The sequence below is a fragment of the Rhinoderma darwinii genome, chromosome 10 (assembly GCF_050947455.1).
Source record: "Rhinoderma darwinii isolate aRhiDar2 chromosome 10, aRhiDar2.hap1, whole genome shotgun sequence".
In the NCBI taxonomy this organism is placed as follows: Eukaryota; Metazoa; Chordata; class Amphibia; order Anura; family Rhinodermatidae; genus Rhinoderma; species Rhinoderma darwinii.
In genome coordinates, this window is record NC_134696.1 from 92617928 (window position 1) to 92641498 (window position 23571).

General features: G+C 40.2%; 1 protein-coding gene across 1 annotated transcript in view; it reads left to right on the forward strand.

Moving 5' to 3' along the window:
* Positions 1–214: 214 nt before the first annotated feature.
* LOC142662208 (hemicentin-1-like) overlaps positions 215–23571 on the forward strand; it is a 39369-nt gene continuing 16012 nt past the window's right edge. The window contains exons 1-13 of the mRNA XM_075840271.1: positions 215–526; positions 1923–2195; positions 3676–3993; positions 5391–5663; positions 7144–7461; positions 8859–9131; positions 10612–10929; positions 12554–12826; positions 14308–14625; positions 16025–16297; positions 17574–17891; positions 19541–19813; positions 22029–22322. Of these exons, the coding sequence (XP_075696386.1) occupies positions 1952–2195; positions 3676–3993; positions 5391–5663; positions 7144–7461; positions 8859–9131; positions 10612–10929; positions 12554–12826; positions 14308–14625; positions 16025–16297; positions 17574–17891; positions 19541–19813; positions 22029–22322 (3493 nt within the window). The 5' untranslated portion in view covers positions 215–526; positions 1923–1951. The remainder of the gene's footprint in view (positions 527–1922; positions 2196–3675; positions 3994–5390; positions 5664–7143; positions 7462–8858; positions 9132–10611; positions 10930–12553; positions 12827–14307; positions 14626–16024; positions 16298–17573; positions 17892–19540; positions 19814–22028; positions 22323–23571) is intronic.

Below are 23571 nucleotides of genomic sequence, written 5' to 3' on the forward strand. Positions count from 1 at the left end.
GCATCAAAAATACTGATACAAATGGACATCCGCCAGGTTCTTCTCTGCTGGACGGTGTTCATATTCAGTCTAGGTAAGACAACACATAAAGCTTTATAATGGATGCATTATATATTATAACAAACTGGTTGTAATTCATGTCATATTCTGTGTTAGAGTAATGCACTGTGCATATGTCTATAAGTTTCTTAACTTTTTCTCCACACAGATCTAGCATCACCTACCAATGTGGTAAATGGAACTTTTGGAGGATCCATAAATTTCGACGTATTTGTCCGCCTCCCTGAAAATTACCCTATAGAGTGGACCTTTGGAGAGACTGGAAATGTCACTGTGGTTGCACAAATCTACTCTGGGGGAATCCCTCAGTATCAACCTCAGTACAGGGGCAGAAGTGAGCTGTTTATAAATGGGACGCTGAGAATAAACAACCTGACATATGCAGATAAAGGAGACTATAATCTCTATGTGTTCGATCAAAATAATTTCAGCACTCATATTAAACTCTATGAGCTCCAACTCTTTCGTAAGTAATGGCCGCATGTACTTCTGCATATTATAATATAGAAAAGGGTTCCCCAACCAGCGACCCCAGAGACAAATGTGCCCTCCAGACCTGTTCCATGTTATTGGCAGCTGCAGATACTATTGTGTTTCAGTGATATCAGAACATTATTTATATACAGTATGTTATGATTAGCAGCAGGACTGACGCTAGTCAATGATTTCTGTTATCTCTGTGTTTGGGCTTTTCTGGGCAATGCCTTGGATCTGAGTCTGTATTTGGTCATCATTTAGCTTTGACTGGTTATTTATGGCGGAGTACTTGTCTTGGGTTTAAATATACTTTAGACCTAGATTATACTGTTTGTGGCATGTGCTAAACTCTTTCTAGATTCTAGTTTGTGACTTTGTTCTTGTCTATGTGTTTGTTTGTATTGAGGGACCTATTGGTCCTCTGAGAGATCTCATTTTTATACAGTGGTTTTATGTGTATCCTGGGATCAGTAGTTCAACTGGTTTGTTTGCTTTTCCTGTGTGTTTGGTCTGCTGCCCTGCCTTACCCTGCTGTGGGATAGTATTCACATAGGGTGTAACAATATATAAGAATGGGAGGGTGGGGGCAATACCAGACACAGCCTATGGACAAGAGCAGAACCATTTTTCTAATCTCATCCAGACCCATTAAACTTGGCACCTGGGTCTCAAACATATTACAGATGGCATGAGGTTGAAGCTGGCCACATAAATCTATTGTGCATGGGCACAGCCCATGAGGAAGGATTGGGCAGGTTGGATATTAATCTTCTGATTCATCAATGATGGCAAGTAGTTGCTTATTTCCCTTTTAATAATCGTGTATCTATTTTATAGGTGAGTTTAGAACATAACTATTGTTTGTGTATGGCCAGCTTATAGGGTAATTCTAAACATAGACATTATGGCATATCAGCCATATTCATATGACAACCACTTTAAAATGGTTGTTTCAAGATGACAATCCCTTTCCATATGCCTTTAGAGGGAATATAGACATCATAGAGGGCACTTGTCCTCCTGTTCGGGACCCACTATAAGGAAAGATACATGGACTGTCATTAATTTCAATTTTTCATTAACCTTTTGCCTGTAGCAGTAGAAATATAAAGCATGGGGTGAATTTAGTTAGACAAACCGGACCTCAGCCGTGATCAGCTGATCATAGTGCCGGCTAATGATTATAGAAGAAGAACTTGTGCAACACTCTAACATACATTATGTTTTAAACCTCTCTATTTTCAATGTCTCTGCTTGCTTTCAGTAAATGCAAACATTCATCTTTACATCCAGAGGATGGCAAATGTAATCTTTTATTACTGTTGTTAGATCTAATATATTTATATTGCGTGTAATCCCTGAATTTTTCTGTTTTCTGCATTTAGCCACCCTACATGCGCCATCTCTCCATATTATGTCTGATCGTATTGTTGCTGGAAATATGGTGACCCTCCAGTGTGATGCCGGGAATCAGAATGTGACGACTTACACTTTCTATCGTGATCAGAAGACTATCTGCACTGAGCCTCATGTCATCTGCCGGGGATCATTCCTGGACTTCAGGCCAATAAGCGGAAATGACAATGGGATCTACACCTGCAGCATCCAGAACCCGGTCAGCACCAGCACCAGCAACTCCCTGAATGTGACTGTATCAGGTGAGCATGGTCTTCACTGCATGCACATGACCGTATTTTTGCGGCCACACTTTATCCGCATTTTTGTGGATAAATTGTGGACCCATTCTTTTCTATGGCCTCATGCACATGACTGTGATTTACGTGGATTGGTGCGGGGGCAGCAGTTGCGGACCGCAAAAACTCACGACAAGTCGTTTTACTGTCCACAATTGCGGATTTACCGATGGACCGCTACGGATTTGCAGGCTGCAAAACCAATGCTGTCGTGGGCATGAGGCCTTAAATCATTTGACTGGCACATTTTGAGACATTTTAAACTCCGCCCCTCTTCTGCCCAGAAACGCCCGCAGGACTGCCCAGTTACAATAATTTAAGGCTAATTTGCATTAATTCCCCCTTTATCGTGCAGTTCACGGGAAAGTCCCACGAAAATTGGAATTGTGCAATTAATTCTAGTTTTGAGGACTATAATTATTTATTGTATTGTATTATCTATTTTCCAGCACAGTTTAAGAAATAAAAGCTGAGCTCTGATTGGTTGCTATGGGTAACAAGGTCAGACTTTCTGTTCGGCCTGTATATCAGTTTAGCGCGGAGTGTTCCTTGAATCATTGTCACTCTCAACCGTCCAATCAATGTCACACTCTTGGATGTCCACTCTTTGGGATGAAGAAATAAATTAGCCATGTTTGATTTTCATGACTCCAGATCCCCATCCCAAGATAAGCGCCACTAGTGTATGGCAACTGCTGACTCCTACATAGGGATTAACATGAATATCTGTTCCAAGTGAACATTACAGATGAGAGAATTTCCCCAAATTCCTTTCAGGTTTGATTTTAGTCGAATTGGCCTTCAGATTAGATTCAGTCCAAATAAATTTGTAGTGAATTTAAATTACCCAAATTGCCCTAAAATTTGATATAACACTCTGAGGTCTTCTAGGACTATATTAAACCCCTTTCAAGCTCTTTAATGCCATGACGATATTAGTAATGTCAAGGTGATAGCAACATATATGGCTATAGGTAAACTGTTGGCAGCCGGCGGTAAGAAACAGCCTGTTCAAAAACACACGGCACTGTCAGATATTTTAGTTAAAAAAACGGCTCAAAAATTATCTTAGAATGTATTAATTTATTATGCCATGAATTGCTGCAGTACCATATTTCACCAGCTGGGAGGATCGAGAGCCAGGTTTGGTAATATTATCCAGGTAATAAATGCACAGTACACAGGTGTATAGTTCTTAGTGTGTGCAGCTACCTGGTATATATAGTCTCAGAGATTGCATCAAAAATACTGATACAAATGGACATCCGCCAGGTTCTTCTCTGCTGGACGGTGTTCATATTCAGTCTAGGTAAGACAACACATAAAGCTTTATAATGGATGCATTATATATTATAATAAACTGGTTGTAATTCATGTCATATTCTGTGTTAGAGTAATGCACTGTGCATATGTCTATAATTTTCTTAACTTTTGCTCCACACAGATCTGACATCACCTACCAATGTGGTAAATGGAACTTTTGGAGGATCCATAAATTTCGACGTATTTGTCCGCCTCCCTGAAAATTACCATATAGAGTGGACATTTGGAGAGACAGGAAATGTCACTGTGGTTGCACAAATCTACCTTGGGGGAATCCCTCAGTATCAACCTCAGTACAGGGGCAGAAGTGAGCTGTTTATAAATGGGACGCTGAGAATAAACAACCTGACATATGCAGATAAAGGAGATTATAATCTCTATGTGTTCGATCAAAAGAATTTCAGCACTCATATTAAACTCTATGAGCTCCAACTCTTTCGTAAGTAATGGCCGCATGTACTTCTGCATATTATAATATAGAAAAGGGTTCCCCAACCAGCGACCCCAGAGACAAATGTGCCCTCCAGACCTGTTCCATGTTATTGGCAGCTGCAGATACTATTGTGTTTCAGTGATATCAGAACATTATTTATATACAGTATGTTATGATTAGCAGCAGGACTGACGCTAGTCAATGATTTCTGTTATCTCTGTGTTTGGGCTTTTCTGGGCAATGCCTTGGATCTGAGTCTGTATTTGGTCATCATTTAGCTTTGACTGGTTATTTATGGCGGAGTACTTGTCTTGGGTTTAAATATACTTTAGACCTAGATTATACTGTTTGTGGCATGTGCTAAACTCTTTCTAGATTCTAGTTTGTGACTTTGTTCTTGTCTATGTGTTTGTTTGTATTGAGGGACCTATTGGTCCTCTGAGAGATCTCATTTTTATACAGTGGTTTTATGTGTATCCTGGGATCAGTAGTTCTACTGGTTTGTTTGCTTTTCCTGTGTGTTTGGTCTGCTGCCCTGCCTTACCCTGCTGTGGGATAGTATTCACATAGGGTGTAACAATATATAAGAATGGGAGGGTGGGGGCAATACCAGACACAGCCTATGGACAAGAGCAGAACCATTTTTCTAATCTCATCCAGACCCATTAAACTTGGCACCTGGGTCTCAAACATATTACAGATGGCATGAGGTTGAAGCTGGCCACATAAATCTATTGTGCATGGGCACAGCCCATGAGGAAGGATTGGGCAGGTTGGATATTAATCTTCTGATTCATCAATGATGGCAAGTAGTTGCTTATCTCCCTTTTAATAATCGTGTATCTATTTTATAGGTGAGTTTAGAACATAACTATTGGATGTGTATGGCCAGCTTATAGGGTAATTCTAAACATAGACATTATGGCATATCAGCCATATTCATATGACAACCACTTTAAAATGGTTGTTTCAAGATGACAATCCCTTTCCATATGCCTTAAGAGGGAATATAGACATCATAGAGGGCACTTGTCCTCCTGTTCGGGACCCACTATAAGCAAAGATACATGGACTGTCATTAATTTCAATTTTTCATTAACCTTTTGCCTGTAGCAGTAGAAATATAAAGCATGGGGTGAATTTAGTTAGACAAACCGGACCTCAGCCGTGATCAGCTGATCATAGTGCCGGCTAATGATTATAGAAGAAGAACTTGTGCAACACTCTAACATACATTATGTTTTCATACCTCTCTATTTTCAATTTCTCTGCTTGCTTTCAGTAAATGCAAACATTCATCTTTACATCCAGAGGATGGCAAATGTAATCTTTTATTACTGTTGTTAGATCTAATATATTTATATTGCGTGTAATCCCTGAATTTTTCTGTTTTCTGCATTTAGCCACCCTACATGCGCCATCTCTCCATATTATGTCTGATCGTATTGTTGCTGGAAATATGGTGACCCTCCAGTGTGATGCCGGGAATCAGAATGTGACGACTTACACTTTCTATCGTGATCAGAAGACTATCTGCACTGAGCCTCATGTCATCTGCCGGGGATCATTCCTGGACTTCAGGCCAATAAGCGGAAATGACAATGGGATCTACACCTGCAGCATCCAGAACCCGGTCAGCACCAGCACCAGCAACTCCCTGAATGTGACTGTATTAGGTGAGCATGGTCTTCACTGCATGCACATGACCGTATTTTTGCGGCCACACTTTATCCGCATTTTTGTGGATAAATTGTGGACCCATTCTTTTCTATGGCCTCATGCACATGACTGTGATTTACGTGGATTGGTGCGGGGGCAGCAGTTGCGGACCGCAAAAACTCACGACAAGTCGTTTTACTGTCCACAATTGCGGATTTACCGATGGACCGCTACGGATTTGCAGGCTGCAAAACCAATGCTGTCGTGGGCATGAGGCCTTAAATCATTTGACTGGCACATTTTGAGACATTTTAAACTCCGCCCCTCTTCTGCCCAGAAACGCCCGCAGGACTGCCCAGTTACAATAATTTAAGGCTAATTTGCATTAATTCCCCCTTTATCGTGCAGTTCACGGGAAAGTCCCACGAAAATTGGAATTGTGCAATTATTTCTAGTTTTGAGGACTATAATTATTTATTGTATTGTATTATCTATTTTCCAGCACAGTTTAAGAAATAAAAGCTGAGCTCTGATTGGTTGCTATGGGTAACAAGGTCAGACTTTCTGTTCGGCCTGTATATCAGTTTAGCGCGGAGTGTTCCTTGAATCATTGTCACTCTCAACCGTCCAATCAATGTCACACTCTTGGATGTCCACTCTTTGGGATGAAGAAATAAATTAGCCATGTTTGATTTTCATGACTCCAGATCCCCATCCCAAGATAAGCGCCACTAGTGTATGGCAACTGCTGACTCCTACATAGGGATTAACATGAATATCTGTTCCAAGTGAACATTACAGATGAGAGAATTTCCCCAAATTCCTTTCAGGTTTGATTTTAGTCGAATTGGCCTTCAGATTAGATTCAGTCCAAATAAATTTGTAGTGAATTTAAATTACCCAAATTGCCCTAAAATTTGATATAACACTCTGAGGTCTTCTAGGACTATATTAAACCCCTTTCAAGCTCTTTAATGCCATGACGATATTAGTAATGTCAAGGTGATAGCAACATATATGGCTATAGGTAAACTGTTGGCAGCCGGCGGTAAGAAACAGCCTGTTCAAAAACACACGGCACTGTCAGATATTTTAGTTAAAAAAACGGCTCAAAAATTATCTTAGAATGTATTAATTTATTATGCCATGAATTGCTGCAGTACCATATTTCACCAGCTGGGAGGATCGAGAGCCAGGTTTGGTAATATTATCCAGGTAATAAATGCACAGTACACAGGTGTATAGTTCTTAGTGTGTGCAGCTACCTGGTATATATAGTCTCAGAGATTGCATCAAAAATACTGATACAAATGGACATCCGCCAGGTTCTTCTCTGCTGGACGGTGTTCATATTCAGTCTAGGTAAGACAACACATAAAGCTTTATAATGGATGCATTATATATTATAATAAACTGGTTGTAATTCATGTCATATTCTGTGTTAGAGTAATGCACTGTGCATATGTCTATAATTTTCTTAACTTTTGCTCCACACAGATCTGACATCACCTACCAATGTGGTAAATGGAACTTTTGGAGGATCCATAAATTTCGACGTATTTGTCCGCCTCCCTGAAAATTACCATATAGAGTGGACATTTGGAGAGACAGGAAATGTCACTGTGGTTGCACAAATCTACCTTGGGGGAATCCCTCAGTATCAACCTCAGTACAGGGGCAGAAGTGAGCTGTTTATAAATGGGACGCTGAGAATAAACAACCTGACATATGCAGATAAAGGAGATTATAATCTCTATGTGTTCGATCAAAAGAATTTCAGCACTCATATTAAACTCTATGAGCTCCAACTCTTTCGTAAGTAATGGCCGCATGTACTTCTGCATATTATAATATAGAAAAGGGTTCCCCAACCAGCGACCCCAGAGACAAATGTGCCCTCCAGACCTGTTCCATGTTATTGGCAGCTGCAGATACTATTGTGTTTCAGTGATATCAGAACATTATTTATATACAGTATGTTATGATTAGCAGCAGGACTGACGCTAGTCAATGATTTCTGTTATCTCTGTGTTTGGGCTTTTCTGGGCAATGCCTTGGATCTGAGTCTGTATTTGGTCATCATTTAGCTTTGACTGGTTATTTATGGCGGAGTACTTGTCTTGGGTTTAAATATACTTTAGACCTAGATTATACTGTTTGTGGCATGTGCTAAACTCTTTCTAGATTCTAGTTTGTGACTTTGTTCTTGTCTATGTGTTTGTTTGTATTGAGGGACCTATTGGTCCTCTGAGAGATCTCATTTTTATACAGTGGTTTTATGTGTATCCTGGGATCAGTAGTTCTACTGGTTTGTTTGCTTTTCCTGTGTGTTTGGTCTGCTGCCCTGCCTTACCCTGCTGTGGGATAGTATTCACATAGGGTGTAACAATATATAAGAATGGGAGGGTGGGGGCAATACCAGACACAGCCTATGGACAAGAGCAGAACCATTTTTCTAATCTCATCCAGACCCATTAAACTTGGCACCTGGGTCTCAAACATATTACAGATGGCATGAGGTTGAAGCTGGCCACATAAATCTATTGTGCATGGGCACAGCCCATGAGGAAGGATTGGGCAGGTTGGATATTAATCTTCTGATTCATCAATGATGGCAAGTAGTTGCTTATCTCCCTTTTAATAATCGTGTATCTATTTTATAGGTGAGTTTAGAACATAACTATTGGATGTGTATGGCCAGCTTATAGGGTAATTCTAAACATAGACATTATGGCATATCAGCCATATTCATATGACAACCACTTTAAAATGGTTGTTTCAAGATGACAATCCCTTTCCATATGCCTTAAGAGGGAATATAGACATCATAGAGGGCACTTGTCCTCCTGTTCGGGACCCACTATAAGCAAAGATACATGGACTGTCATTAATTTCAATTTTTCATTAACCTTTTGCCTGTAGCAGTAGAAATATAAAGCATGGGGTGAATTTAGTTAGACAAACCGGACCTCAGCCGTGATCAGCTGATCATAGTGCCGGCTAATGATTATAGAAGAAGAACTTGTGCAACACTCTAACATACATTATGTTTTCATACCTCTCTATTTTCAATTTCTCTGCTTGCTTTCAGTAAATGCAAACATTCATCTTTACATCCAGAGGATGGCAAATGTAATCTTTTATTACTGTTGTTAGATCTAATATATTTATATTGCGTGTAATCCCTGAATTTTTCTGTTTTCTGCATTTAGCCACCCTACATGCGCCATCTCTCCATATTATGTCTGATCGTATTGTTGCTGGAAATATGGTGACCCTCCAGTGTGATGCCGGGAATCAGAATGTGACGACTTACACTTTCTATCGTGATCAGAAGACTATCTGCACTGAGCCTCATGTCATCTGCCGGGGATCATTCCTGGACTTCAGGCCAATAAGCGGAAATGACAATGGGATCTACACCTGCAGCATCCAGAACCCGGTCAGCACCAGCACCAGCAACTCCCTGAATGTGACTGTATCAGGTGAGCATGGTCTTCACTGCATGCACATGACCGTATTTTTGCGGCCACACTTTATCCGCATTTTTGTGGATAAATTGTGGACCCATTCTTTTCTATGGCCTCATGCACATGACTGTGATTTACGTGGATTGGTGCGGGGGCAGCAGTTGCGGACCGCAAAAACTCACGACAAGTCGTTTTACTGTCCACAATTGCGGATTTACCGATGGACCGCTACGGATTTGCAGGCTGCAAAACCAATGCTGTCGTGGGCATGAGGCCTTAAATCATTTGACTGGCACATTTTGAGACATTTTAAACTCCGCCCCTCTTCTGCCCAGAAACGCCCGCAGGACTGCCCAGTTACAATAATTTAAGGCTAATTTGCATTAATTCCCCCTTTATCGTGCAGTTCACGGGAAAGTCCCACGAAAATTGGAATTGTGCAATTATTTCTAGTTTTGAGGACTATAATTATTTATTGTATTGTATTATCTATTTTCCAGCACAGTTTAAGAAATAAAAGCTGAGCTCTGATTGGTTGCTATGGGTAACAAGGTCAGACTTTCTGTTCGGCCTGTATATCAGTTTAGCGCGGAGTGTTCCTTGAATCATTGTCACTCTCAACCGTCCAATCAATGTCACACTCTTGGATGTCCACTCTTTGGGATGAAGAAATAAATTAGCCATGTTTGATTTTCATGACTCCAGATCCCCATCCCAAGATAAGCGCCACTAGTGTATGGCAACTGCTGACTCCTACATAGGGATTAACATGAATATCTGTTCCAAGTGAACATTACAGATGAGAGAATTTCCCCAAATTCCTTTCAGGTTTGATTTTAGTCGAATTGGCCTTCAGATTAGATTCAGTCCAAATAAATTTGTAGTGAATTTAAATTACCCAAATTGCCCTAAAATTTGATATAACACTCTGAGGTCTTCTAGAACTATATTAAACCCCTTTCAAGCTCTTTAATGCCATGACGATAATAGTAATGTCAAGGTGATAGCAACATATATGGCTATAGGTAAACTGTTGGCAGCCGGCGGTAAGAAACAGCCTGTTCAAAAACACACGGCACTGCCAGATATTTTAGTTAAAAAAACGGCTCAAAAATTATCTTAGAATGTATTAATTTATTATGCCATGAATTGCTGCAGTACCATATTTCACCAGCTGGGGGGATCGAGAGCCAGGTTTGGTAATATTATCCAGGTAATAAATGCACAGTACACAGGTGTATAGTTCTTAGTGTGTGCAGCTACCTGGTATATATAGTCTCAGAGATTGCATCAAAAATACTGATACAAATGGACATCCGCCAGGTTCTTCTCTGCTGGACGGTGTTCATATTCAGTCTAGGTAAGACAACACATAAAGCTTTATAATGGATGCATTATATATTATAATAAACTGGTTGTAATTCATGTCATATTCTGTGTTAGAGTAATGCACTGTGCATATGTCTATAATTTTCTTAACTTTTGCTCTACACAGATCTGACATCACCTACCAATGTGGTAAATGGAACTTTTGGAGGATCCATAAATTTCGACGTATTTGTCCGCCTCCCTGAAAATTACCATATAGAGTGGACCTTTGGAGAGACAGGAAATGTCACTGTGGTTGCACAAATCTACCTTGGGGGAATCCCTCAGTATCAACCTCAGTACAGGGGCAGAAGTGAGCTGTTTATAAATGGGACGCTGAGAATAAACAACCTGACATATGCAGATAAAGGAGATTATAATCTCTATGTGTTCGATCAAAAGAATTTCAGCACTCATATTAAACTCTATGAGCTCCAACTCTTTCGTAAGTAATGGCCGCATGTACTTCTGCATATTATAATATAGAAAAGGGTTCCCCAACCAGCGACCCCAGAGATAAATGTGCCCTCCAGACCTGTTCCATGTTATTGGCAGCTGCAGATACTATTGTGTTTCAGTGATATCAGAACATTATTTATATACAGTATGTTATGATTAGCAGCAGGACTGACGCTAGTCAATGATTTCTGTTATCTCTGTGTTTGGGCTTTTCTGGGCAATGCCTTGGATCTGAGTCTGTATTTGGTCATCATTTAGCTTTGCCTGGTTATATATAGCGGAGTACTTGTCTTGGGCTTAAATATACTTTAGACCTGGATTATACTGTTTGTGGCATGTGCTAAACTCTTTCTAGATTCTAGTTGTTACTTTGTTCTTGTCTATGTGTTTGTTTGTATTGAGGGACCTATTGGTCCTCTGAGAGATCTAATTTTTATACAGTGGTTTTATGTGTATCCTGGGATCAGTAGTTCTACTGGTTTGTTTGCTTTTCATGTGTGTTTGGTCTGCTGCCCTGCCTTACCCTGCTGTGGAATAGTAGTCACATAGGATCAGTGGAAGCTGTTAATTCTTTTCCACTGTCTATTAATCTGTTATTTGCTTGCATGCTATTCATCTGCCATCCACTCCATTTATGCATCGTCTCCATCTTCTATTATCTTTTGCATTTTGGTTCTGCTCATTCACTGGTGAGTTACTTGTGCATGTTGTTCTCTATCAGAATTGAAGCATAGTGTGAAAGCAATTGTCTGGTATTGCAGTCTTAAGTACCAACAGTGGTGTAACAATATATGAGAATGGGGGGGGGGGGGATACCAGACACAGCCTATGGACAAGAACAGAACCATTTTTCTAATCTCATCCAAACCCATTAAACTTGGCACCAGGGTCTCAACCAAAGTATAGATGTCTAGAGGTTGAAACTGGCCACACAAATCTAATGTGCATGGGCGCAGCCCATGAGGAAGGATTGGGCAGGTTGGATAATAATCTGCTGATTCATCAATGATGGCAAGTGGTTGCTAATCTCCCTTTTAATAATAATGTATGCATTTTATAGGTGAGTTTAAGAACATAACTATTGGATGTGTATGGCCAGCTTATAGGGTAATTCTAAACATAGACATTATGGCATATCAGCCATATTCATATGACAACCACATTAAAAGGGTTGTCTTAAGATGACAATCCCTTTGCATATGCCTTAAGAGGGAATATAGACGTCATAGAGGGCACTCGTCCTCCTGTTCGGGACCTGTTATAAGGAAAGATACATGGACAGTCACTCATTTGAATTTTTCATTAACCTTTTGCCTGTAGCAGTAGAAATATAAAGCCTGGGGTGAATTTAGTTAGACAAACCGGACCTCAGTCGTGATCAGCTGATCATAGTGCCGGCTAATGACTATAGAAGAAAAAGTTGTGCAACATTCTAACATACATTATGTTTTAATACCTCTCTATTTTCAATGTCTCTGCTTGCTGTCAGTAAATGCAAACATTCATCTTTACATCCAGAGCATGGAAAATTTAATCTTTTATTACTGTTGTTAGATCTAATATATTTCTATTGCATGTAATCTCTGAATCTTCCTGTTCTCTACATTTAGCCACCCTACATGCGCCATCTCTCCATATTATGTCTGATCGTATTGCTGCTGGAAATATTGTGACCCTCCAGTGTGATGCCGGGAATCAGAATGTGACGACTTACACTTTCTATCGTGATCAGAAGACTATCTGCACTGAGCCTCATGTCATCTGCCGGGGATCATTCCTGGACTTCAGGCCAATAAGCGGAAATGACAATGGGATCTACACCTGCAGCATCCAGAACCCTGTCAGCACCAGCACCAGCAACTCCCTGAATTTGGCTGTATCAGGTGAGCATGGTCTTAACTGCATGAACATGACCGTATTTTTGCGGCCGCACTTTATCCGCATTTTTGTGGATAAATTGCGAACCCATTCTTTTCTATGGCCTCATGCACACGACTGTGATTTATACGGATTGGTGCGGGGGCAGCAATTGCGGACCGCAAAAACTCACGACAAGTCGTTTTACTGTCCACAATTGCGGATTCACCGATGGACCGCTACGGATTTGCAGGCTGCAAAACCAATGCTGTCGTGTGCATGAGGCCTTAAAAACATTTGACTGGCACATTTTGAGACATTTTAAACTCCGCCCCTCTTCTGCCCAGAAACGCCCGCAGAACTGCCCAGTTACAATAATTTAAGGTTAATTTGCATGAATTCCCCCTTTATCATACAGTTCACGGGAAAGTCCCATGAAAATTGGAATTGTGCAATTATTTCCAGTTTGGAGGACTATAATTATTTATTGTATTGTATTATTTATTTTCCAGCACAATTTAAAAAATAAAAGCTGAGCTCTGATTGGTTGCTATGGGTAACAAGGTCAGACTTTCTGTTCGGCCTGTATATCAGTTTAGCGCGGAGTGTTCCTTGAATCATTGTCACTCTCAGGCGTCCAATCAATGTCACACTCTTGGATGTCCACTCTTTGGGATGAAGAAATAAATTAGCCATGTTTGATTTCCATGACTCCAGATCCCCACCCCAAAATAAGCGCCACTAGTGTATGGCAACTGCTGACTCCTAAATAGGGATTAACATGAATATCTGGTCCAAGTGAACATTAGAGATTAGAGAATTTCCCAAAATTCCCTTCAGGTCCGATTTTAGTCGAATTGGCCTTCAGATTAGATTCAGTCCAAATAAATTCGTCATGAATTTAAATTACCCCAATTGCCCTAAAATTTGATATAACACTCTGAGGTCTTCTAGGACTATATTAAACCCCTTTCAAGCTCTTTAATGGCATAACGATATTAGTCATGTCAAGGTGCTAGCAACATATATGGCTATAGGTAAACTGATGGCAGACGGCGGTAACAAACAGCCTGTTCAAAAACACACGGCACTGCCAGATATTTTAGTTAAAAAAACGGCTCAAAAATTATCTTAAAATGTATTCATTTATTATGTCGTGAATTGCTGCAGTACCATATTTCACCAGCTGGGGGGATCGAGAGCCAGGTTTGGTAATATTATCCAGGCAATAAATGCACAGTACACAGGTGTATAGTTCTTAGTGTGTGCAGCTACCTGCTACATATAATCTCAGAGATTGCACCAAAAATACTGATACAAATGGGCATCCGCCAGGTTCTTCTCTGCTGGACGGTGTTCATATTCACTCTAGGTAAGACAACACATAAAGCTTTATAATGGATGCATTATATATTATAATAAACTGGTTATAATTCATGTCATATTCTGTGTTAGAGTAACGCACTGTGCATATATGTTTAACTTTCATAACTTTTTCTCCACACAGATCTGGCATCACCTACCAATGTGGTAAATGGAACTTTTGGAGGATCCATAAATTTAGACGTATTTGTCCCCCTCCCTGAAAATTACCATATAAAGTGGACCTTTGGAGAGACTGGAAATGTCACTGTGGTTGCACAAATCTTCCTTGGGGGAATCCCTCAGTGTCATCCTCAGTACAGGGGCAGATGTGAGCTGTTTATAAATGGGACGCTGAGATTAAACAACCTCATGTATGCAGATAAAGGAGAATATAATCTCTATGTGTTCGATCAAAAGAATTTCACCACTCATACTAAACTCTATGAGCTCCAACTCTTTCGTAAGTAATGGCTGCATGTACTTCTGCATATTATAATATAGAAAAGGGTTCCCCAACCAGCGACCCCAGAGACAAATGTGCCCTCCAGACCTGTGCCATGCTGTTGGCAGATGCAGATTATATTGTGCTTAAATGATATCAGAACATTATTTATATACAGTATGTTATGATTAGCAGCAGGACTGACGCTAGTCAATTATTTCTGTTATCTCTGTGTTTGGGCTTTTCTGGGCAATGACTTGGATCTGAGTCTGTATTTGGTCATCATTTAGCTTTGCCTGGTTATTTATGGCGGAGTACTTGTCTTGGATTTAAATATACTTTAGACCTGGATTATACTGTTTGTGGCATGTGCTAAACTCTTTCTAGATTCTAGTTTGTGACTTTGTTCTTGTCTATGTGTTTGTTTGTATTGGGGGACCAATTGGTCCTCTGAAAGATCTAATTTTTATACAGTAGTTTTATGTGTATCATGGGATCAGTAGTTCTACTGGTTTGTTTGCTTTTCCTGTGTGTTTGGTCTGCTGTCCTGCCTTACCCTGCTGTGGGATAGTATTCATATAGTGTGTAACAACATATGAGAATGGGAGGGTGGGGGCAATACCAAACACAGCCTATGGACAAGAGCAGAACCATTTTTCTAATCTCATCCAAACCCATTAAATTTGGCACCTGGGTCTCAACCATATTACAGATGGTATGAGGTTGAAGCTGGCCACTTAAATCTAATGTGCATGGGCGCAGCCCATGAGGAAGGTTTGGGCAGGTTGGATAATAATCTGCTGATTCAGCAATGATGGCAAGTGGTTGCTTATCTCCCTTTTAATAATCGTGTATGCATTTTTACAGGTGAGTTTGAGAACATAACTATTGTTTGTGTATGGCCAGCTTATAGGGTAATTCTAAACATAGACATTATGGCATATCAGCCATATTCATATGACAACCACTTTAAAAGGGTTGTCTCAAGATGACAATCCCTTTGCATATGCCTTTAGAGGGAATATAGACGTCATAGAGGGCACTTGTCCTCCTGTTCGGGACTCCCTATAAGGAAAGATACATGGACGGTCACTCATTTGAATTTTTCATTAACCTTTTGCCTGTAGCAGTAGAAATATAACGCATGGGGTGAATTTAGTTAGACAAACCGGACCTCAGTCGTGATCAGCTGATCATAGTGCCGGCTAATGACTATAGAAGAAAAACTTGTGCAACATTCTAACATACATTATGTTTTCATACCTCTCTATTTTCAATGTCTCTGCTTGCTTTCAGTAAATGCAAACATTCATCTTTACATCCAGAGGATGGCAAATTTTATCTTTTATCACCGTTGTTAGATCTAATATATTTATATTGCGTGTAATCCCTGAATCTTTCTGTTTTCTGCATTTAGCCATCCTACATGCGCCATCTCTCCATATTTTGTCTGACCGTATTGTTGCTGGAACTAATGTGACCCTCCAGTGTGATGCCGGGAATCAGAATGTGACGACTTACACTTTCTATCGTGATCAGAAGACTATCTGCACTGAGCCTCATGTCATCTGCCGGGGATCATTCCTGGACTTCAGGCCAATAAGCGGAAATGACAATGGGATCTACACCTGCAGCATCCAGAACCCTGTCAGCACCAGCACCAGCAACTCCCTGAATTTGGCTGTATCAGGTGAGCATGTTCTTCACTGCATGCACATGACCGTATTTTTGTGGCCACACTTTTTCCGCATTTTTGTGGATAAATTGTGGACCCATTCTTTTCTATGGCCTCATGCACACGACTGTGATTTACACGGATTGGTGCGGGGGCAGCAGTTGCGGACCGCAAAAACTCACGACAAGTCGGTTTACTGTCCACAATTGCGGATTTACCGATGGACCGCTACGGATTTGCAGGCTGCAAAACCAATGCTGTCGTGGGCATAAGGCCTTAAATCATTTGACTGGCACATTTTGAGACATTTTAAACTCCGCCCCTCTTCTGAACAGAAACGCCCGCAGGACTGCCCAGTTACAATAATTTAAGGCTAATTTGCATTAATTCCCCCTTTATCGTGCAGTTCACGGGAAAGTCCCACGAAAATTCGAATTGTGCAATTATTTCCAGTTTTGAGGACTATAATTATTTATTGCATTGTATTATCTATTTTCCAGCACAGTTTAAGAAATAAAAGCTGAGCTCTGATTGGTTGCTATGGGTAACAAGGTCAGACTTTCTGTTCGGCCTGTATATCAGTTTAGCGCGGAGTGTTCCTTGAATCATTGTCACTCTCAGGCGTCCAATCAATGTCACACTCTTGGATGTCCACTCTTTGGGATGAAGAAATAAATTAGCCATGTTTGATTTTCATGACTCCAGATCCCCATCCCAAGATAAGCGCCACTAGTGTATGGCAACTGCTGACTCCTAAATAGGGATTAACATGAATATCTGGTCCAAGTGAACATTACAGATGAGAGAATTTCCCAAAATTTCTTTCAGGTTTGATTTTAGTCTAATCGGCCTTCAGATTCGATTCAGTCCAAAAACATGTGTAGTGAAATGAAATTACCCCAATTGCCCTAAAATTTTATATGACACTCTGAGGTCTTCTAGGACTATATTAAACCCCTTTCAAGCTCTTTAATGCCATGACGATATTAGTAATCTCAAGGTGATAGCAACATATACACTCAGTACACAGGTGTATAGTTCTTAGTGTGTGCAGCTACCTGCTACATATAATCTCAGAGATTGCACCACAAATACTGATACAAATGGACAACCGCCAGGTCCTTCTCTGCTGGACGGTGTTCATATTCAGTCTAGGTAAGACAACACATAAAGCTTTATAATGGATGCGTTATATATAATAATAAACTGGTTATAATTCATGTCATATTCTGGTTTTAGAGTAATTCACTGTGCATATGTGTTTAACTTTCATAACTTTTGTTCTACACAGATCTGGCATCACCTACCAATGTAGTAAATGGAGCTTTTGGAGGATCTGTAAATTTTGACGTATTTGTCCGCATCCCTGAAAATTACCATATAGAATGGACCTTTGGAGAGACTGGAAATGTCACTGTGGTTGCACAAATCTTACTTAGTGAATTGCCTCAGTTTCATCCTCAGTACAGGGGCAGATGTGAGCTGTTTATAAATGGGACGCTGAGAATAAACAACCTGATGTATGCAGATGAAGGAGATTATAATCTCTATGTGTTCGATCAAAAGAATTTCAGCACTCATATTAAACTCTATGAGCTCCAACTCTTTCGTAAGTAATGGCTGCATGTACTTCTGCATATTATAATATAGAAAAGGGTTCCCCAACCAGCGACCCCAGAGACAAAAGTGGCCTCCAGACCTGTAAATGTTGTTGGCAGCAGAAGATACTATTGTGTTTAAATTATATCAGAACATTATTTATATACAGTATGTTATGATTAGCAGCAGGACTGATTTCTGTTATCTCTGTGTTTGGGCTTTTCTGGGCAATGCCTTTGATCTGAGTCTGTATTTGGTCATCATTTAGCTTTGCCTGATTATTTATGGCGGAGTACTTGTCTTGGGTTTATATATACTTTAGACCTGGATTATACTGTTTGTGGAATGTGCTGAACTCTTTCCAAATTCTAGTTTGTGACTTTGTTCTTGTCTATGTGTTTGTTTTTATTGAGGGACCTGTTGGTACTCTGAGAGATCTAATTTTTATACAGTGGTTTTATGCATATCCTGGGATCAGTAGTTCTACTGGTTTGTTTGCTTTTCATGTGTGTTTGGTCTGCTGCCCTTCCTTACCCTGCTGTGGGATAGTAGTCACATAGGATCAGTGAGTGTTGTTTATTCTTTTTCACTGTCTATTCATCTGTTATTTGCATGCATGCTATTCATCTGCCATCCACTCCATTTATGCATCATCTCCATCTTCTACTATCTTTTGTATTTCTTTTCTGCTCATCCACTGGTAAGTTACTTGTGAATTTTGTTCTCTGACAGAGTTAAAGCATGCTTCCCCCATGTGAAAGCAATTGTCTGGAGTTGCAGATTTAAGCACAAAGAGCGGTAGAACAATATATGAGAATGGGGGGGGGGGGCAATACCAGACACAGCCTATGGGCAAGAGCAGAACTGTTTTTCTAATCTCATCCAACCCCATTAAACTTGGCACAAGGGTCTCAACCGTATAACAGATGGCATGAGGTTGAAGCTGGTCACACAAATCTAATGTGCATGGGCGCAGCCTATGAGGAACGAGTGGGCAGGTTGGATATTAATCTGCTGGTTCATCAATGATGGCAAGTGGTTGCTTGTCTCCCTTTTAATAATCGTGTATGCATTTTATAGGTGAGTTTGAGAACATAACTATTGGATTTGTATGGCCAGCTTATAGGGTAATTCTAAATATAGACATTATGGCATATCAGCCATATTCATATGACAACCACTTTAAAAGGGATGTCTCAAGATGACAATCCCTTTCCATATGCCTTAAGAGGGAATATAGACATCATAGAGGGCACTCGTCCTCCTGTTCGGGACTCCCTATAAGGAAACATACATGGACAGTCACTCATTTGAATAATTTGTTACCCTTTTGCCTGTAGCAGTAGAAATATAAAGCCTGGGGTGACTTTAGTTATACAAACCGGACCTCAGCCGTGATCAGCTGATAATAGTGCCGGCTAATGATTATAGAAGAAAAAGTTGTGCAACATTCTAACATACATTATGTTTTCATACCTCTCTATTTTCAATGTCTCTGCTTGCTGTCAGTAAATGCAAACATTCATCTTTACATCCAGAGGATATACAGAGGCTGAAAGTTTGTTGCTTGTAGGCAAATGTAATCTTTTATCAATATTGTTAGATCTAATATATTTATATTGTGGGTAATCCCTACATCTTTCTGTTCTCTTCATTTAGCCATCCTACATGCGCCATCTCTCCATATTTTGTCTGACCGTATTGTGGCTGGAACTAATGTGACCCTCCAGTGTGATGCCGGGAATCAGAATGTGACGACTTACACTTTCTATCGTGATCAGAAGACTATCTGCACTGAGCCTCATGTCATCTGCCGGGGATCATTCCTGGACTTCAGGCCAATAACCGGAAATGACAATGGGATCTACACCTGCAGCATCCAGAACCCTGTCAGCACCAGCACCAGCAACTCCCTGAATGTGACTGTACCAGGTGAGCATGTTCTTCACAGCAAATGTACAAACATTTTAATGCCAATTTAGTCCCACCCCTGTTCCAACCAGGAACGCCTGCAAAACAGCCTAGTAACAAGCACTTAATATAAATTTAACTGCTCCCCTTTGACGTTCAGTTCACCGGGCAGTCAGTGATTTGCAGTTTTAAAGACTACAAATCTTTATTATCGCTGCTGTGGACAAAATCTATACATTGGGGGAGATTTGCTAATTAAATTGAGCCAAAAATCTGGCGCACATGCCGTACTGGTTGCGCACCTTTGTAAAGAGTTTAAAAAAGGGGGCATGGGTAAATGGATTTGTAAAAAAGCCAAATCTATTAATGGTGGGCTCCAAAATTGTAAAGTAAACCAATCAATAGTTGGCGTTAGAAAGAGAAAATTGTCTAATTTCTAGATAGATGCGCCAAATCTATCACACAGCGTGCGCCACAGTTATAAATTTGGTGAATCTTTTGCCTGTCTCGTCTACTTTTAAGCAGTCTACAATTAAAACACTATTAATAAATCTGCCTAGTGCAGAGTGCTGAGGGGGCGGTGCCTTACACAAGGATAATTTATTTGGTGTCATGCTCCACCCCCTTGGCATAACAGATTGTTGCTCATTTATAGAAACTGTCCTCATTTACAGAGGATTATGCCTAGTGACCAATCACAATCACAGTGGAGCTTTCATTTTTACAGCGGTTTAATTAATGAAAGCTGAGCTCTAATTGGTTGCTATGGGTAACATGACCAGTTTTTGTGTAAGTTTTGTTAAAGGAGGCCAAGTATATCAATTTAGCCTGGAGTGATTCCCCGTTCTCCACATAATTCTGGGCTCCACCTATCATACATTTATGGCATACACTGTGGATATGCTATAAATGTGTGAAATTGGGTTTTAGACAGTTTCTGAAAAATATCGCAAAGTAAGAATGCTTTCAAAAATAGAAGTGTTAATGGGTATTTTTTTATCAATTTACAAAATAAAAAGTGAATGAACAGAAGAGAAATCTAAATCAAATCAATATTTTGTGTGACCACCCTTTGCCTCCAAAGCAGCATCAATTCTTCTAGGTACTCTTGCACAAAATCATGGATTTTGTAGGATTATAGTCAGGTGTATGATTAATCAATTATATGAAACGGGTGATAAAGATAATCATTTTCATATGTAGTTTGAAACACAGTCATTAACTGTAACAGAAACAGCTGTATAGGAAGCTTAAAACTGGGCAAGGAACAGCCAAACTCTGCTACAAAGGTGGAGTTCTGGACGACTGTTTCATGTCACAGGTCCACCATGGCAAGACTAAGCAGAGCAACAACACACAAGGTAGTTATACTGCATCAGCAAGGTCTCTCCTAGGCAAAGATTTCAAAGACACATCATGCTTACTTACCTTCGAAATCGGAAGATGTCCAGCAGTGTCATCAGCTCAGAACTGCCAGAAACCAGTGGCACACAGGTACACCCATCTAGTGTTCTGAGAAGTCTGGCCAGAAGTGGTCTTCATGGAAGAATTGCGGCCAGAAAGCCATATCTTCAACCTAGAAACCAGGCCTAGTGACTCAACTATGCAGGAAAACATAGGAATGAGGGGGGTAATGAAAAATGTCAGTAGGTGCTCTGGACTGATGAGTCAAAATGTGAAATATTTGGATGTAACAGAAGGCAGTTTGTTCGGCAAAGGGCTGGAGAGCGGTACAATAATGAGTATCTGCAGGCAACAGTAAAGCATAGAGGGGGTTCCTTACAAGTTTGGGGCTGCATTTCAGCAAATGGAGTTTGGCCTGGGAGTGATGATATGGCCCCCACAGAGCCATGATCTCAACATCATCGAGTCTGTCTGGGGTGACATGAAGAGACAGAAGGATTTGAGGAAGCGACATCCACAGAAGATCTGTGGTTAGTTCTCCAAGATGTTTGGAACAACCTCACTACCGAGTTCCTTCAAAAACTGTGTGCAAGTACCTAGAAGAATTGATTCTGATTTAAAGGCAAATTGTGGTCAAACCAAATATTGATTTGATTTAGATTTCTCTTCTGTTCATTCACTTTGTATTTTAGTTAATAAAAAAACTATTAACACTTCTATTTTTGAAAGCATTCTTATTTTGTAGTATTATTCCAAAACTGCCTAAAACTTTTGCACAGTTTTCTGTCTTCATGGTGATTTTACTAACAGGAGGTCATGTTCTGGTTTACAGCTCCAGTCTCCGCAGTGACACTGACCAGTAACACATCAGGAGTGCTCCGGGCAGGAGAGGACTCGGTGTCTCTCTATTGCTCAGCTCAGGGCTCAGCCGTCACCTTCTCCTGGAGTCTCAATGGAAAACCAGTGCCCCCGAACCCTCCATATTACATTACTCAGAGTGATTCTCCTCCAAACTCCAATCTCACCATCCGCCCCGTCTCCAAGAACGACACTGGACCATTCACCTGTACAGCGACCAACTTGGCAAATAGCGAGACCAGCAATGCCCTCATCTTATCATTGGCATGTGAGTATTATGTGACATTTTTTTCTATGGTTTGTTGTAGATACATTTTTGCTCCCATATTTGTAATAAAATGATTATCAGTGACGCAGCAGCCAAAGAAGTGTATGGAGCCCCAATATACCTCCTCTATTCTTCCTATATTCATGTGGAGGTATACTGATGGGGTTTCATTGTTGGATAAATTCGGAATTCAGAAGCAAAATAAACATCAGCCCCGTCTCCAGGAACGACACTAGATTTTATTTTTGGACTTTACGACATTGCAAAATGGGCAAATTTATTAAGAAATGTATTATTTTTTTTTTTTTTATAAATTCGCTCCAACCGTCTTTTTTTTTTAGGACTGGAGTATGAAACGCCAATCTTAATAAATGTTGACATAGAGTTTTTTTTACAATGAAATTTTGTGCTTGTTTGTCTCCATTGACCTGATTAGTCATAGGCTTTTTTAATAAATTATTGTTGTAATAAATGTAAAAATTAGATATTAGATTGTGATCCCCAAAGGGGACAGGGATTGAGGTGAGTAGCGACAATTTCTGTACAGCGCTATGGAATAAGTTGGTGCTATATGAGCAACAGGAATTAAATAAGAAGAGGAGGCAGAGGAAATGAAGTAACACATGACTGCAGGATCAGACTACGTACAGGGTCTAAATATAAAGAGATCAGATCATAATAGAATGGGCATGAGCTCAGTACAGTCAGTACGGTGCCAACCTGAGAGCAACAGTGATATAATCACAAAAATATGAGAAAGGAAGGGAGAGGGGGGGGTGGGGGAATGAATTAGGGAATAACCACTGGAAAGACAAGCACTCGGCTCAGCGTAATTCTAAAAATATCAAAAATGTAATAAAAAAATTAATTAAATATGACATGGGTAGCATCAGTTGCAGTCCTATGTCTGAATCAGAAAGTAGCACAACACAAAAAACAAAACACATACATAAATAACAAACATACATAGACGTCACACGCCCGGCCGGGTCAAAGATAAGTAGCCCACATCTAAGAGCATATATATTATTATGCCCCAACCATGTTGCACATAGTCGCAACCAAAATTATTGCATAAATTGCAACCATACAGTAAAGCTTGAACACATTATATCGCATATCGCTGGTACAAATGTTAGGCTAAGTATAGTCCCGTCCAGGGAAACAAGGGTAAATGACCCAACTGACATGTACCACATAGGTATAAGCAACGGATCGGCTGCAGATATGTAATGAATGCTTTTTTTTT